Genomic DNA, 17,821 nt, shown 5'->3' with positions numbered 1-17,821 from the left:
CTTTTTTTCTCAGTGTAAGTAATAAAATTCTTAAATTGTTCTTTAATTTTGTGATATATATTGTAACTTTGATTAAAACTGTTTCAAGAGCAATATAAAGACCAAGACAAATATAACGAGCGCAGTTTACGTGAACTAGAAATGATTAAACTTTATACAAAAGTAATTATTAGGCAAGATCTGCTGTAGACCACTATTGACCGTTTCATCTTTAAGTTTGATATTTTTATGAAATCTAATCTTATTATTGTGTGTGTGCGCGTGCGCGCGTGCATCTATATAAGTAATTTAGTAATATATATAAATAATTTTTATATAATTGGTTGTACTTATTATTTAAATATATTATATTTTATAATGTAACTAGCTATGCCCTGCCACGCGTTGCTGTGGCTCTCTATTCTTATGCTACGTTTTTTTCAAATTTTCTTTGCTTTCGTTGTTTAATTTTTAAGAGCCTTGCTTTAATGTTGCTCTTTTTATTTTATTTTTGAATAAGCATTTATCTATCTTTAATAAATCTAATATTCATTTATTCACGTACTTCTAACTTTTTTTTCTAAAAGCTGCCATGGATTTAGAAATCCATTCAAAAGACTGTTTTAAATAAGTTCCTTTTTTTCAATAAAATAACAGCCATCTTTATTTTTCTTATTACCTTAATTTAAACACAATAGAAACATTCTTCGTCTCTTCCGGTTTCTTCCGTCTCTTCCTGTCTCTCCCCGTCTCTCCCCGTCTCTCCCGGTCTCTCCCAGTCTCTCCCCGTCTCTCTCGGTCTCTCCCCGTCTCTCCCGGTCTCTCCCCGTCTCTCCCGGTCTCACCCCGTCTTTCCCGGTCTCTCCCAGTCTCTTCCCGTCTCTCCCCGTCTCTCCCCGTCTCTCCCGGTTTCTCCTCGTCTCTCCCGGTCTCTCTCCGACTCTCCCCGTCTTTTTAACAACATCTTTATTATGACATACTTCCATAATAAATATTTTAAAAATAGACTTATTGTTTGTTTACTTGAAACAAATAAGATTTATTTAAAATAAAATTATGTAAATAATTTAATATTATACTTTTTTAATTTGTAAAAAGATTATTATGACGATAATATAAACACTTTTGATGTCCGCATCATAATGTCATAAAATTTATAAATGATATATTTTTTAAATTATTTTACTTGTTGAAATTTGTTATAAAATAAATCAAACAGTTTTAATATTGTTTTTATTTTGTAAGTTACTATTCTGTTGTAGAAATTATGTAAAAACTCAACCTTGAACGTGATACCTACCTATTGCTTAATATGCCTAATCCGCTTAATTAACACTACGGTCACGTTAGTTGTTTTGACGCGGAGACACATTTTCACATTACGTTTGTTATACTTTGCAGTGTTACATTCACGCTTGTTTGATAACGCAAGACTACGTTTCTGTGAATACAAGGTGCATACACGCATAAGTTTTTTTTAATTAAGATATTAAACATTAAGTCAAATTAAAATATTATCTATTATTATATTTCAAAAAAGTAATGTGTAAAATAATATTTTCAAAAACTTTAGTTTTATCAACTTATAGTGCATTATTTTAAACAAAAGCTTTAATTATTTTATTTTGTGAAATTATTTTAATTTAAATTACTGATGTCCGAGAATGTGACAATTGAATACATCGAGCATTCACATTTAAATTTGTAATAATTATACATTATTCTTTTTTAATAAAAAAATTCTGATAATATCTTTGAAAATTGTAAACTAATTATTTTCTTCCAGAATGTTGTGCAAAATTATTTACATTTACACTTTTGCACTCATTGCGACAGAAGCTGCTGTTATTCATAATTCAAATCCCAACGACAAAGAAATTAATTATCAATTACCTAATCATACAAAACCATTGTTTTATGATCTTAAATTGAACCCACATCTCACACCGGACAATTTTAAGTTTGATGGTGAAATATTCATCGACATCGAGATTCTGAACCAGACAAAAACTCTCACGCTGCACGCAAAGAAACTAATAATAGATTTTACTCTTCTGGAACTCAAAAATGAAAAACAATCCACTTATTACATTCCTACCATGTACAGTAACAATGTGACCGATTTATTAACTCTGGATTTTAACGACGAATTACTCGTTGGACGTTATATTTTATATTTGAACTTTACTGGTGTATTGAATGACAGATCATACGGATTTTATAGAAGTTCTTACAATAATAATGGAGGTGATACGCAGTAAGTAAAATTGTTTGTTTTATTGCAATCTTAAAACAGAAATATTGAATTTTATTATATTATTAAAATGTTTTATTTCCTTTTAAAAATATTTTACTTATTAAAATATTAAAACCCCTAAACACGCGTTTAAAACTAAAATCTCTAATAGCTTTAAACGTTTTAAATGTTTAGAAAAATCTAAACACTGTGTGAACTGAAATATTTTTAAATAATAAAAATCGAAACAGAAGTAAAACATTGTACCTTAAATTACATGTTTTAAATTTAAGACTTTTTCTTTAACTCTGGTTCTAAATTTATATCCGCAGAAAATAATATACAACGGTAACATAAAGATATAAACGTCAATAATAACAATAAACAAAAATATAATTTATTGTTTTCAATATAATAATAGCTGAAATTTTAACAGATGGTTTGCTGGGACAAATTTCATGCCAACTTACGCGCGCGCAGCTTTTCCCTGCTGGGACGAGCCGGCATTAAAGGCCTCTTTTAAGATTGCCATCAAACATCATCGTAATTACACAGCCATTTCGAACACACCGGTTTCTGAGCAGTCGGAAATTGACAAGACAGACGAAAAGATATGGACACATTTTGAAGAATCGCCCGTCATATCAACGTACGTAGTCAGCTTCCTAATCTTCGATCTTCGTAATATAAGGAATTCCGATGGAACCATCAACGTCTGGAGCAGAGGCAACGTAATTTCCTCAGCGAGTTTTGCCCACGAAGTTGCCCAGAAGGCGGCGATCGAATTGGAACGATATACCAATAATTCCGTTCGGCCGGCCAAAATCGATCACGTTGCGCTTCCTGACAGATATGTTATTGGATACAATAAAGGCATGGAAAGTTGGGGGCTTATCACTTACAGGTAATGTCACGACGTTCACGTGCGTAGAAATGCAATAATATGTGTACGGAAGCATTGCAATATATCAAATATCGATGGCATAATATTTTGTAAGTGCTTTGGACGTATTAAAAACTTGCTATTTATTTATGAAATTATATTACAATAATTTTGTGCAGTTAAAAATTTTTATCTTGACAGCTATAAAAAAACATTTAAATATTATTTTAAATAATAATTTTATATACAATAGTTGAAAAATATTTTATTTTTTAATTTTGTCAGGGTTCTACAACACCTTAATTCAATAAATAATATACGTTACAATAACGTACGATTAATCTAAAATATAAATTATAAACTAAGATTTCTATTTGTACATTTTGTATATATATTATAATCATTACCTACAGGGAAACCGCAATACTGTACAATACAGATAGTAGTTCAATCGACACATTATACAGAATTGCAGAGAATATCATTCATCAATCGAGCCATCAATGGTTCGGTAATATTGTTAGTCCCTTTTGGTGGACTGATATATGGCTAAATGGAGGACTTGCTGAATATTTTAAATACTACATTACTGATAAGGTAAAAATTTAACAGCAAAGCTCACGAAGGGATTTATTTATATTATTTATTTTATAATTTTACATTGCTATAAAGATGTACACATCTTTTTTATTGTATAACAATTTTTTATTATATCTATGACTTTTTTCTGTTAAAAAGAAAAATACTTTTTTAATCGTAATGCAATTAAATATATTTTAAATCATTTTTTTATTTAGATATATAAAGATTGGAGAATTACGAATTTTTTAATTGTGGAAACACTGAATTCAATACTTATTATGGACAGTTTTAAGCACGCGCAACCTCTTAATTTAAAGCCTAATACTATTGGAGAAATAAATTTAAAATGTTCTTCACAAGGCAATCAGAAAGGTAACATATTTCTTTAATTAACAAGGAATAGAAACTTGCTGAAAATCAGAACTTGTAAAAAAATCGCAGATCTATATTCTGCTGTTATTTCAGCTTTTCTACTTCTACGGATGTTGTCACATTGCCTTTCTGATGAAGTATTTCGCGTAGGTCTCATCAGATACCTTGATAAACAGTTAGTAAAACGTTACAATTTTATATCATAATATAATAAAAATAAATTTATTTAAAAAATGTTCTCAGACTATAAATTTACTAATATTTCAGTATTGAAATAAAAGCTTTTACAATATAACATAATTATTAATTATTTAATACAATACAATAAATCTAAAAATTTATAGCGTATTGAATAATAATATCAATAACAGTATTGAATAATAATTTATATTATTTTACTATGTATTATTGTGTATAATTTATATTATTTTACTATGTATTATTGTGTATAATACAAAATATCAAAATGCAATATATTATAGTTTTTTGAGTAGTAAACTTATTTCATAAAATCTATATTTTATATTTTATAAATTATTATAAAAATTAACAAATAGCGCTGTAATAATTAGATAATTTTGAACTCAATATTTATATAAAAAATAAATTATTAGCAAATACGGCGTAGCGAAACCTGAAGATTTATGGGACACTTTACAAGGTGCATTTGATGAAACAATGGTACTTCAAAACAAATTTAAAATTCAAGAAGTAATGGACACCTGGATAGAACAGAAAGGATATCCTCTCGTTACAGTAACCAGAGATCAACATACCGGAAAAATAAAAATTACACAGGAATATTTTCAACCGTATGAAAAAATACGTACACTTAAAAACATCAATAACGTAAACACTACGAACGTGAAATGGTGGATTCCCATAAATTTTGCAACTCGCACAAATCCAGATTTCTCGTCGACCTTAACCACGCATTGGTTATCACCAGAAACTGAAGAGCTTATAATCGATGATATCGACCCGCAAGATTGGATTATCGTGAACATTCAACAAACTGGTAAGATTTATACATCTTTATACAATGGTTTTATTATTATGAGTAACCATAATACTTACAAGGGTCATTATATTAAAATTATATAGGTTTTTATCGTGTAAATTATGACACAACAAACTGGTTGAAAATTGCTGGCTATCTGAATTCTGAGAATTACACAAAAATACATGTATTAAATCGCGCAAATTTAATTAATGACGCAATTCGTCTTATGTTCGCGGATAAATTAGATCCTAGAATTTTCATGGATATCACGAAATATCTGCGACGTGAAATTGATTATGTAGTATGGCATTCATTGTTTAAAACGTTGCGATATGCAACCAAGTTTTTTTCTTATAATGGAGGAGGTGAAATGCTTGAAGTAAGTTATTATTTTACATATTACAATATAAATCTTTAGACATAAGTGTTTTAGATGCAACAACTGCATAGAAAATTAAGAATAAAACTAATGTTTAATTGTTTTAAAAATTATTTTTAATTGTGTACATTGTATGTAAAATACTTTTTGCACATACTTTTTACGTCTTTGTAATAGTAATTGATTTCTAAAATGCTCTGAATTACTTTGAAATACAAATATATAATTAATTAAATTATATAATTTATATAATAATTATAGCCGTACATCCATTACTTGATGACTGCCATAGCACAAACACATCTACAGGATTATTTACAGAACCCAAATGATGATTATTTCAAAAATTTAACGAGAATTACAATTTCTGAGGATGCATGCGTCTTGAATGACCCTACATGCTTATGGAAAGCACATGTTCAATTACTTGATTACATAGAAAATTCAATGATACTTACAAATAGGTGAATATAAAATATCGTGTATAGAAAAAGAAAAAAATAGTTTTATAATTTTCTATTTAGAAATGTTTATCTCTTTTTTTAAATATCTATTTGCTAAAAGTAAATAATATTGAGAAAGAGAAAGATTTTTTTATATATTTTTAAAAACGTTGCTTTAGAACTACATTCCAGAAGAAAAGATGGATGTTCTGTAATGGTATAAAACGAGCAAATGAAACTATTTGGAACAAGCTGCTGTATATGTATACAAACATGTCCGAACTAACATTGTACTGCCTTGGACACTCCAAGAATCAGACTATTATTGCAAAATTTTTAAATATGACTATATCAGAAGATTCACCATTAACAAAGAATGATATTCCTCGTGTTATCTACTCAGTATTAAATGGAGATTTTCCAAATATTGATATGGTGATAGATTTTATTACAAATAACTGGGATAGACTTACAGCTATGTAATAATCTTATGTCTAATGTTTCGAAAATTGCACGCTTCGCACATTCTTTCAAACAGAATTATGTGGCCAATAATATTTTGTTACAGCGTAGACGATCCGACAAGTTTGATACATGATATTAGTTGGAATGTTGTATCTAGGAAACAAATCGAAAAGGTACAGTTTTTGTTAAAAAATGACAAAATGTAATACTTAACATTATATACAAAAATGCAAAAAAAATTATTTAAATTTATTTTACTATACGTATATATAATATATTAAAATATTATATAATATATTATATTTATGTAACATAATAAATTTCTTGCAGCTTATGTAGAATTTTAGCTTTTGTACAATGTTAAGTATCAGACAATAAAAATAGAGAATAATGAAAGAGAGAGAGAGAGAGAGAAAATCTCTTTCTCTCTCTTTCTCTCTTTCTTAATTCCTTATTTTTATTGGCTGTTGTCTGGCATTATACAAAGGTCTTTATATATAGAATTATGTCCTATATATTAAGGTAAAATAATACTTAAAATATCTTATTTCAGACAAAAACACTTTTAGGTAAACTTGGAATAAAAGTGCCACAAATATTAAATATCCAAGAACAAAATATGGAGTTGATAGAAACAATAGTAAACAAAATTCGTATGTGGTTAGAGCATGAAATTTCGAACTCTACAGCCATCTCTACAATCTACGAATATTACATTCCAATAAATTCAAATATCGATTTTTCTATCAATAACTTCAGTAATATTATTGAAAATTAATATAAAAAGAATTTTTATAATTATTATTGATAATATTATGTAAATAAAATTTGCGCAGTATAAGAAAAATATTTAAATGCATTTAAATTCAAACAGATAAATTAATAAATTAAAAACAACTACTACCAATAACTACACTATATAACATATTCTACTGTAAAATATATTTACACTATTAACAGACTGATTAAACAGATTGACAGAAAACTCATGCATATAGCTATTTATTTTTATAAAACAAACTAATAAATCTATTATGTAGAAATGTATTTCATTTATTTATTATCTAATTTTAATTGTATGTATTTTTTTAATAAATACTTTATCACATTGCAAGAAAAGTCATAACTAATCATTATATATTTGCTTGTCATCATCGGAAGAGATATAGATTTATCGTAGTACATAGTATATAGGAAGATGTATCATATCGTGTTAAATACAATCACATTTATACTTACAGAAACACACTCACTTAAAGATTATCACGTAAACACGTGACGCAATACGTTTTATTAAGAGAAAATGTAAAAAATTATTGCTGTTATTCATAACGTTATGTATACGCGTCATATATAGAAATAACATAATATGTAAATAACAAAAAAATACTAGCTATAAAAAACAACAGACATATTCAATAAAGATTAATTCTTCAAAAACAAAAATATTTAACACAAAATGTTGCAATAATAAGTGTAAATCGATGATATTTATAAAAATCTTTCGAAGTACTAATATAATAATCGTTTAAATGATATTTTCTAAAATAAAAAGATTAAATAATGTAATTTAACACATTTTAAGCAGAAGTGTTTTATTTATTTAAAAATGCTAATTTTATTAAATTGATTAAAAATATTATTTAAAATTGTGAAAATTTTATATTATTTTATTCTAAAGAACATAAATTGTAACAATAAACTATTTAATTTAACATATGTAATACATTTTTAATTAAACATTGTATATCACATCTTAAAGTATTATTTTTTAATATAAGTTTATTATTATTACCTCTTTTTTATTTTTTGTAATTATTATATTTTTCTGTATTATTTTAGATAAGTAATATTTAATTGTTGTGATATTTTTTCAATAAGTTACTTTTTTTATTCCTAGATATATTAGTCTCTTATTATCTTTTATATAGAAAGATGCTTTTCTAAAAGATTCAAAGCAGCAAAATTGGAGACTTATGCCATTATAGTAACACGGTCAAGTGATGACGTTGAAATTCTTTTAAAACATTTTTTAATAACTAAGCATATATCTATATATATGGCATGCAAATAAAACGGTTCAAATATATACGAGAAGCAGATCGTTTCGTCAGTCTTATCAATATACGCACGCTTAATCATTGCATAAGTTACATTATGGCAATCGTCAAAAGTACATTGGCATTAATCTTATTAATAGTTACTAGCCAAGCCGGTTTTCTTCAAAATAATAAAGCAATAGATAATGAAGCGGTAAAAGATTCTGAAACAAATCAATTTCGTTTACCAAAACATATTGTGCCCATTCATTACGACATAAAACTAATACCTCATATTGTGGAAAATAATTTCACTAATGGCGAAACAAACATTGATATCGAAGTGCGCGAACCGACAAATGTTATCGCATTGCATGCTTTAAAACTCACAATAAACGAATCACTAACGAAGATTATTCGCAAAAGAGTAAACAACGTGAATTCTGAATTGGAGTATATCCCAAAACAACATGAATATAATTTTCTAACTCAAATTCTGACTCTACGATTTGAGGAGTCGTTGGATCCTGGAATCTACATGCTACATTTTACTTTCATGGGCGTAATAGATCCAGAAAATAGTTGGCAACGCGGATTTTATAAAAGATTTTATATTGACAACAAAGGAGATAAGGTGTAAGTAGTTATTTTAAAAGTTTAAATTATTAATAATTTTTATACTAATGTTACAATTAATTAAAACAAATTAAATATTATAAACAAAGCAAATTACATCTTTAGATAAAAAATATTTGTTAATTGATATTTTGTATAACAAAGAAAATTTCTCTCAAATTTATTAATTTTTTGCGTTTTTAAAAATATACTTAGAAATTTAATATTATAACTTTTATACTGACATGTATTATACATATATTAATATTATGTAACATGTATTAAACATACATTTAACATATAAGGATGCAAACAATTAAAATTTGCATAAAACCATTAAACAAAAAAACATTAAACAAAAGAATTAGAGTGTTAAGTAAGTGTAATTATTTTAAATAATATTTAATTATCTGTATTGATTTGATTACTAAATCACTAAACGTTTATATGTTTATAAGATCTATTGATTTCTTACAATTAAAAGAAGGTTACTGATGCCGTGACATACCACTTTGTTCATGAATTATATTATATTTTTTAAATAAAAATTGAAACTTAAAAACTTGGAAATTTATAAATAAAATGTCATTTATTACATTATTGAAAGTTTTTATCTATATACCTTATACATCAACACAAATTTTATATTTAAAACTTGAAGTAAACTATAACAAATTTATAGATGGTTAGCAGTAACACATCTTCAACCAACCGCTGCGCGTCGAGTATTTCCGTGTTGGGACGAACCTGCCATAAAAGCAACCTTCAAATTTTCCATCAAGCACTATCCTAATTATACAGCGTTATCGAATATGCCATCCACGCGATCGGAAATCGATGAAGCCGATGGAAAATTATGGACATACTTTGAGGCAACTCCTATTATGTCTACTAATTTATTAGGATTTATGATTGGCGATTATGATTATGTCTCAAATTTGGATGGTACTGTCAAAATATGGGGTCCAAAACATCTTCTTTCTCATGCTGCACAATCTCTTGATATTATCGAGAAGGCAACGCAGGAACTTGAAAAATTCACCAATAGCAGCGTCCATGTACCGAAAATGGATCATGTTGCCATTCCATATTATGACGCTAGAGCCACTGAAAACTGGGGTATGATTGTCTATGAGTGAGTATAAATTTTTTATTGAAAAAAAATTATTACGAAGGTATTCTACAAAATACGCATTTTTCTAATTTTTTCACGAAAAGATTTTAACAAGTAGGCTTTTTGAACTGTGTATATATTCGCAATGTATGTGTATATGTTTTTTAAACCTGTACACACACAGAGAGAGAGAGAGAGAGAGAGAGAGAGAGAGAGAGAGAGAGAGAGAATTCCCCCGGATTTTGTCAAATAAACTTTAATAATATATTTTATAAGCTAATTTTTCTTTTATTTAACTAAAGAGCTGAATAAGAGAAAAAATTTTATATATTTTTTTGTAGATATAGAAGCATTATTTCCTTACTTAATACGGAAATACACATTTCTATTCTGTATCGTTTTAATTTATTAAATCTATTTCGCAGTTTGACATTTATAAAACGTAATAGATTTATTTTGTATACACTTTTTAATTTCTTTTATATACGCATGTGCGCCGTATTTTTTTGCTTTGCTCATTTCCTTTCCAATAAATCTGATCTCGTGAGAATTTCATAAATAGATAACAATGCTTTTTAAATTTTACTATTCAAAGGTAAATTATAATAAAATTGTTGCATATTTCTGTATTATAAATAGGAATTTAGATGTCACAAAATATTTCTTAATAATTGCTTCTCTATAATATTATATAACACACACATCGTGTAATTCTTTTCTTAATATATTATTATTTGTATATAAAAATTGGAAGACAAGGCATACTTCTTAAAGACAAGAGCTTACATACTACTAATGATATTGCCGATATTATGACAATTACTCACGAATTAGCGCATCAATGGTTTGGAAATTTAGTCAGCTCAATTTGGTGGAAATATCTTTGGTTGAGCGAAGGCATATCGACCTACCTAAAATACTATATTACTGACAAGGTACCAATAAATTATGTAATTAAAATATATTATAAATTTTCTTTTTTAAATGTAAATTTGGTCTTCTCAGTTTCTCAAAGAAGAACGATTGATGGATTATATGACGGTAACCGTTAAACAACAAATGCTATATACAGATTTACTTTTTTACAACCCAATTCATGTAAATATTACTGGTCACCAAAACGTTTTTGAAGCATTTTCTGGCAAAACTTACAGAAAATGTAAGAAATTTGTATATATCTAATTATATAAAAATAATTATTATATCGTATGACAACTTAAGTCACTATAGCAATTTTATAAGTACAGTAATACTTATAAAATTGCTATAGTGAAACATTTTAATAAAGAATTTAATATATAACTTACAAGGAAACACAAACTAAATGTCCACTATCAATTTTAATAAGCTTTGAATGTATTAAAATATAGACAAAAATAAGAAATACATTTTTTTAAATTCTGAAGGTTTAAAGCAGTATAATTTTATTAACTTATTAAATACCATTAGAAATTATTAAAAATGAATTTCTATGTTATACATATGTTATTTAATTATTTGTATTTATTTTAAACAAACTTAAATATTTAAAATAAAATTATAATTATAAATTTTAGACTAAAAATGTAAATCAATATAAATCTTATTTAGTTTATTTCTTATTATATATTTGTTTGCTTTTTTAAAAATATAATTTTATATCTGATTTTTCATTTTTAGCTGCTTTTCTTCTACATATGGCATCACATTTCTTGAGAGAGGATGTATTTCGAAATGGTTTGATAAAATACCTTCAAACACAGTCAGTATATACAACAAATTTTTGAGATATTTATAATTTTATTATAATCTTCTCACGCGCAAAAGAAATTAATAAATTAAAATTAAAAGTATCAACAATTTTGAAATACACACATGTTATTGATTTTTAGTGAATACAGCAGCGCTACACCAGATGATTTATGGAAGGCATTACAAGACGCCCTTGATGAGTCGGATGTACCACATGATAATTTTAAAGTAAAAGACGTAATGGATACTTGGTTCGAGCAGGCATGGTATCCTCTCGTTGTGGTCAATCGAGATTATGTTACAGGCGAAATCAAGGTGACACAGGAAACATTGAAATATTCAAAAACCAATTACAGCGATAAAGGAAATGAGACATGGTGGATACCCTTAAACTTTGCAACGCAAAGTAACTTGGACTTCTCGTCTACATTAGCCACCCATTGGCTAAAACCGTACGACGAGGGTACAACAATTGAAGGAGTGGACATTAATGACTGGATTATTGTAAATAAACATCTGACAGGTAAATATGTTTTTATATCCATACATACTTAATTTTATTTTAAATTACTGCTTTTTTAATTATACCATTATGTTTTTAAAAAGTTAATAGTGATTAAAATAAAAGTATAAGTTAAGTTAAAAATATTAAGTAGATTGTTTAATTAATTAATTATTTACATGTCTTTAATCCAAATAAAAAGGATTTTATCGTGTGAATTACGATACAACCAATTGGAAAAAAATTGCTGCTTTTCTTAATTCTGATAACTACGATAAGATCGCAGTCCTGAATCGTGTACAAATTCTCGATGATGCTTACTACATGATGAAGACTGAACAACTTGACCCTACTACTTTTGTTGAAATTATAAATTATTTGTCGCGTGAAACTGACATTGCACCATGGTACCGAGCTCTGTACAACTTTTCAAATTTAATTGACTACTTGCGATTATCTGAAGGAGAAACAATCCTTAAAGTAAAGTATACTACATTTTATTAATAATATTAAGAAAACTAAATAATTTAATTTAATTATTAAAGTAATTAAAAAAAGAAAATTTTAATTTTGTGAAATAAATTGTAAAATATTAAATTTCTATTATTTAAAATAAATATTAGACAAATGTTGGAAAAAAAGTTATCTTTAAATGTATTTTTAAATTACAAAAATATCTTTAATGCAAGTAGCGTAAACATTATAAAATATTTTTTTTAGCCATACTTATTAAACTTAATGCGTAAGCTATTTGAGCGTGTTGATTTTGAAGAAAAGCCTGGTGATGATATTTTTACTAAAAGTATTAGAAATGATCTGTACGAATATGATTGTGTACATGGATTTTCGAAATGTCAAGCAAAAATTACTTCTAAATTGCTTGCATACGTGGAAGATCCAATCGCAAATAAGTAAGTTTGATTAACAAACATACATTAAAAAAATTTTTACTTTTAAATTTTAAGAGATGTATCATAGCAATACCAATTTTCTTATAGCCAATTTTAATAATATAAGAGTTTATTCGCAAAGTACTACTAGATTCTAAAATCATTATTTTTAGATATTTAATCTGTCAAATTTTTGTTTGATTTTAAGAAAGACAGAACAGTAATTCGATTTAATGTGTATGTTGCGCAACACATTGTTTATGAATTAACGTTGTTTTATTTTAAACAAAAAATAGCTACTTTGTTAAGCAAAAATATGATATATATTATGTAGTAATTTGTTAGGCAAATTAAATAAATTTAATTAAATATAAATAATCTTTTATATAGCATTACATATTATTAGAAAATAAAAAACAAAATAAAAAAATTTTGTTAATTAAACTTTTTAAATTAATTATTATTAATTACTTTTATTTTTCCATATTAGGCAAATAGTTCAACAAGAATCGCTATATTGCTTTGGTTTAATAAAAGCGAATGAATCTTTGTGGGATCAGTTTTTACAAGCACAACAGAGAACAAAATCTCAAACGCCGTTTTTTGGTTGTTCAGAGAATTTACAAATTCTTAAAAAACATTTAAATTTTGTTTCCAAAAATACAGAAGACTACTTCTTTTTCTTCCATAACATGTTAAAAAATTTTCCAACTACTAATGTAGCAATTGAATTTTTTTTTAATAATTATGAGGAGTAAGTAAAATTATGTTATATTGTAATTATACAAATTATCTACTATGGATAATGTAATTATATGTTATAGAGGACGCGTCATGAAAAGATTACATATTTCTTGAGAGTAGTATTTGTAAAAACAAGAAAAAAATCTGTGAATGTAGATCTTAGAACAAAAATCTGTTGAGATATGAACTGAGCCATGCTTATCATTACAAGAGATGCTCTATGTAGTTATAAGAAAACCATGTTTAAATTTTTTGTGTGAAATAATAGGCTTTTATTACACAAATACTGTTTAAATTGCATAGAATAAGAAAATACTGGGCTGCGTTCAAAAACATCCTGGATGCTTCGAGATATTATTTTATTCTTATTATTTATTAAATGTTAAAAATAAAATAATACTTAGAAGCACTCAAGTAATATTTTTAATAAAATAACAGTAGCAATTAGAAAAAGACAATAATTTGAAAAATAAAGCTTATATCAAATATTGACGTCAATAAAAGAAAATAAAAATCTCAAGTAAGAGAACATGGTCTGTTATTATCAAAAATATTTTTAAGTTCCGTGTTTACTAAACATTTTTTGTTTTAAATTCTACATGTAAAAATATGTAAATTTTATTAATGCATTCCCTATAATATAAAATATAAAACAAATATAAATAGAATTTAAATATGTAGATCATTTCTATTTATAATTTGCAAATGTTTAGCTTTTAAAATATGTTTCAAAATTATTCAAAAAATATATGTAGAGAAAGAATCTAAATAACATCTTAAAAATAATGAACTTTTTGCGATATATTTTAGACATGTGTTATCTGGAATTATGTTTAATAATAATTAAAACAATTTTTAATATATTTTACAGTATTAATGAGCTATCTATTCTTGAAAGAATTATTGACAATAGTTTCAAAGAAGAGGAAATTAATAAGGTTAGATTATATTATTATTTAACATTTTGTTATAACTATTATTTGCATTATCTATAAAATATTCTGTTACAGATAAAAATATTAGCTGAACAACATTCGATCGATATACAAGCATATTTAAACGAGAGAAAAGTAACCTTAGACAAAATGAAATATAATTTGTCGAAATTCCGGGAAGCATTGGAAAATGCACAATCTACCAATACATTAAACAATAATATATCATAATCGGATATAATTTACATTTAAATGTATATGAAATAACTATACAAATTGTAAATATATATAATAAAAATAATAAAAATAAACCAGAAGTGGTCTTTATACAAAGCTCCACCAGTGACACATATACTGTGACGTAGATTTGTGAGTCTTTTGTGCTTCCTCGTTTTTAGCAGCTGCTCTTAGGAAAATCCTGCTAACGGGAAGTTATAATCTAATGCGGGAAAAATCGCAGAACGGCTGGATTCAAATTCTAATCTATAGCTCGAGAGTCCAACTCCTAACTCATCGCGCCAACGCATGTTTCGTAAATACATATATATAAAAAAGAATAAAATTATTATAACATACTTATTTTATATAAATGTTAAAAGAAGTACTGTTTCTTTATTAAGACAGTTATAATAATAATTTTTGCAATCTCATATTCTTTTATGATATCGCAAATTTTTGTTAGTTGCGTGTTTATTTTGTATATTTCATATTAATATTATTGAACCATGCTTTACACAATTCTTAATTTGTTTTTTTACATTAATTTTTAATTTAACAAAATTTAGAATATTAAAATTTTTTTAAACGTGCATACTTTTTATATTTTTATATTATATTGCACGTAATAAAATAAAATTTTATAATATAGTTTTATCGCAAATAATTTAACTAATAATAACAACGTAATTCATTAATCTTTTATTATATATTTAATTACATTATTATTATTTTTTTATAATTGTATATATTTATTCAACGTATCCAACGTATCCAACAATGAACATAAATTCCAATAATCTGACATTTCACAATATCATTAAGCAGATAAGATAAAATAATTTGCAGAGTATAATATTTGTAGTATTATTATAAAATTCTAGATAAAAAAGAATATAAAATAAGTTAATATTACATTTTATTGAAATATATTGTATGTAAAATTATTTAATTTTAAATTATTTAATAAATGTGCTTAATTATTTTATGGCTATGAATAACACATTTACTGTATAAACATTTACAATATATATATATTTATAATATAATATGTATCATAATTTTAGAGTTTATTTTAATTTCTTATAGTGTTTATTTGCTTGTTGCAATATTATTATATTAGATACATGTCTACATAATGTATAAAATATTTATATTTTTTATATTTTAATATAATTTTAATATATTTTTATATATCTCTTTTACTGTTACATTTCTTTTATATAAACTTTCTCTCAAAAAGATTATATAAATCATGTCTATATTTATTCAATTTTGCAATAGATATAACTTATGCAACTTTTTTACCCAAATTATTTTAGATGTCAGATAAGTAAAGAGATTAAATAATCATCACTATTGCCAATTAATCCTAACTTTTCATATAAAATGAAATACGTTAAAAATTCTATGCTTTCTTTGTTCTTATCTAAAGCATATATCATTTTTCAATCTAAAAAGAAACACAACTTGTAAGTTGTGATTGATATTCGAGAATATAAGATAATTGATATCCAAGATCGTTTTGCTCAAAGGTCGTAAGACTCGTCTATATAATCCTTATCTTTTTAAATATTAAAGCGATTTTTAATTGTAAGAAAGAAACATATAACTTGATCGAAAATTATGAAAATAGAAATATTAATTCCCAAAATTGTCTCGCTCAAATATTGCAAACAAAATTTGTATAATTCTCATTTTTTTAAATATTAAATCTAGTTTTTAAAATAAAATTTAAGGAGACATAATAATATATAACTAATTAGAAAAAATATTATAACTACGAATAAAATAATATTTTTTACTTATTACTTAAAAATAAATTGATGCTGATAAAATCATAATTTACGAATTATGTAAAACATTGATTAATCTTAAAATTAAAAACGTATTTTGCAAGCGACAGAAAGATTATTTTAAATATATCTAAAAAGTATCAGATGTTTTAGCATTACGTAGATATTTCAATATATTAAACATTGCGTATTATGTTGACATTCTTTTGTGTTCTATTCTTTGTTATTATATTCTATTCTTTAAAAAGATACATATCAGATTTGTTATTATCTTAATGATAATCAACTTATACAAATTTAATTGCAGAAATTTACAGAACTGTTAAACTCGATTTGTGTATTTAATTAAAGTAATATTATTAAAAATATTACAATTTTCAACGAGACAATTGCAAAGCTTCAATACAAATAAATGATTTGATAAATAAGAAAATGGTTTACTTAAAGAATTTATTATACTCCACTAATTTTTTCAGGCCATTGTTTTTTAATAAAATGTTATAAATGATTTTACAACTATTATAGATTAATTTGCTTCAGAAAATTGTATGTATTACGCAGAAACTTTATCAAGAGCTATTAATCTAGATAATTGATATAGATTAATTTGCGAATAACTTTCCGCAAACAATTGTAGTGATACAACAAGTAATAAGTTTCTTAGGTTCTTAAGTTCTAATCTATTACTTCTTGTTATCTTTCCGTATAACTTTTCTTTCTAGATCTTTAATTATTGATTTGCACTAACGCGTGACGTTTGTGCAAGCAAAGATACATGTGATAACATATATGGTTTTATATATAAAAATTATATCATCATCATTAACTAAGCTGTGATAAGATATCGATGATATTATAGGTAATCTCAACACGGTAACGAAGGGTACAAAACGCATT

At 25.5% G+C, this 17,821-nt stretch overlaps 1 protein-coding gene across 1 annotated transcript; it reads left to right on the top strand.

The window, feature by feature from the left end:
• The first annotated feature begins 1,172 nt into the window (after positions 1-1,172).
• On the top strand, positions 1,173-15,264 carry LOC105831767. The gene is made up of 24 exons (XM_036289081.1): positions 1,173-1,433; positions 1,766-2,236; positions 2,652-3,119; positions 3,512-3,695; positions 3,896-4,052; positions 4,146-4,227; positions 4,667-5,070; positions 5,157-5,434; positions 5,696-5,898; positions 6,057-6,356; positions 6,446-6,515; positions 6,896-7,117; positions 8,293-8,329; positions 8,387-9,017; positions 9,679-10,131; positions 10,865-11,045; positions 11,116-11,269; positions 11,770-11,851; positions 11,982-12,364; positions 12,546-12,823; positions 13,064-13,254; positions 13,724-13,987; positions 14,849-14,915; positions 14,988-15,264. The coding sequence occupies exons 2-24, from the start codon at positions 1,767-1,769 to the stop codon at positions 15,141-15,143; spliced, it is 5,715 nt and encodes a 1,904-aa protein (XP_036144974.1). The 5' UTR covers positions 1,173-1,433; position 1,766; the 3' UTR covers positions 15,144-15,264.
• The last annotated feature ends 2,557 nt before the right edge of the window (positions 15,265-17,821 follow it).

This window comes from Monomorium pharaonis, chromosome 6 (genome assembly GCF_013373865.1).
Source record: "Monomorium pharaonis isolate MP-MQ-018 chromosome 6, ASM1337386v2, whole genome shotgun sequence".
In the NCBI taxonomy this organism is placed as follows: Eukaryota; Metazoa; Arthropoda; class Insecta; order Hymenoptera; family Formicidae; genus Monomorium; species Monomorium pharaonis.
The sequence above is the reverse complement of the archived record's forward strand: the minus strand, read 5'-3'. Positions and strand labels throughout refer to the sequence as shown.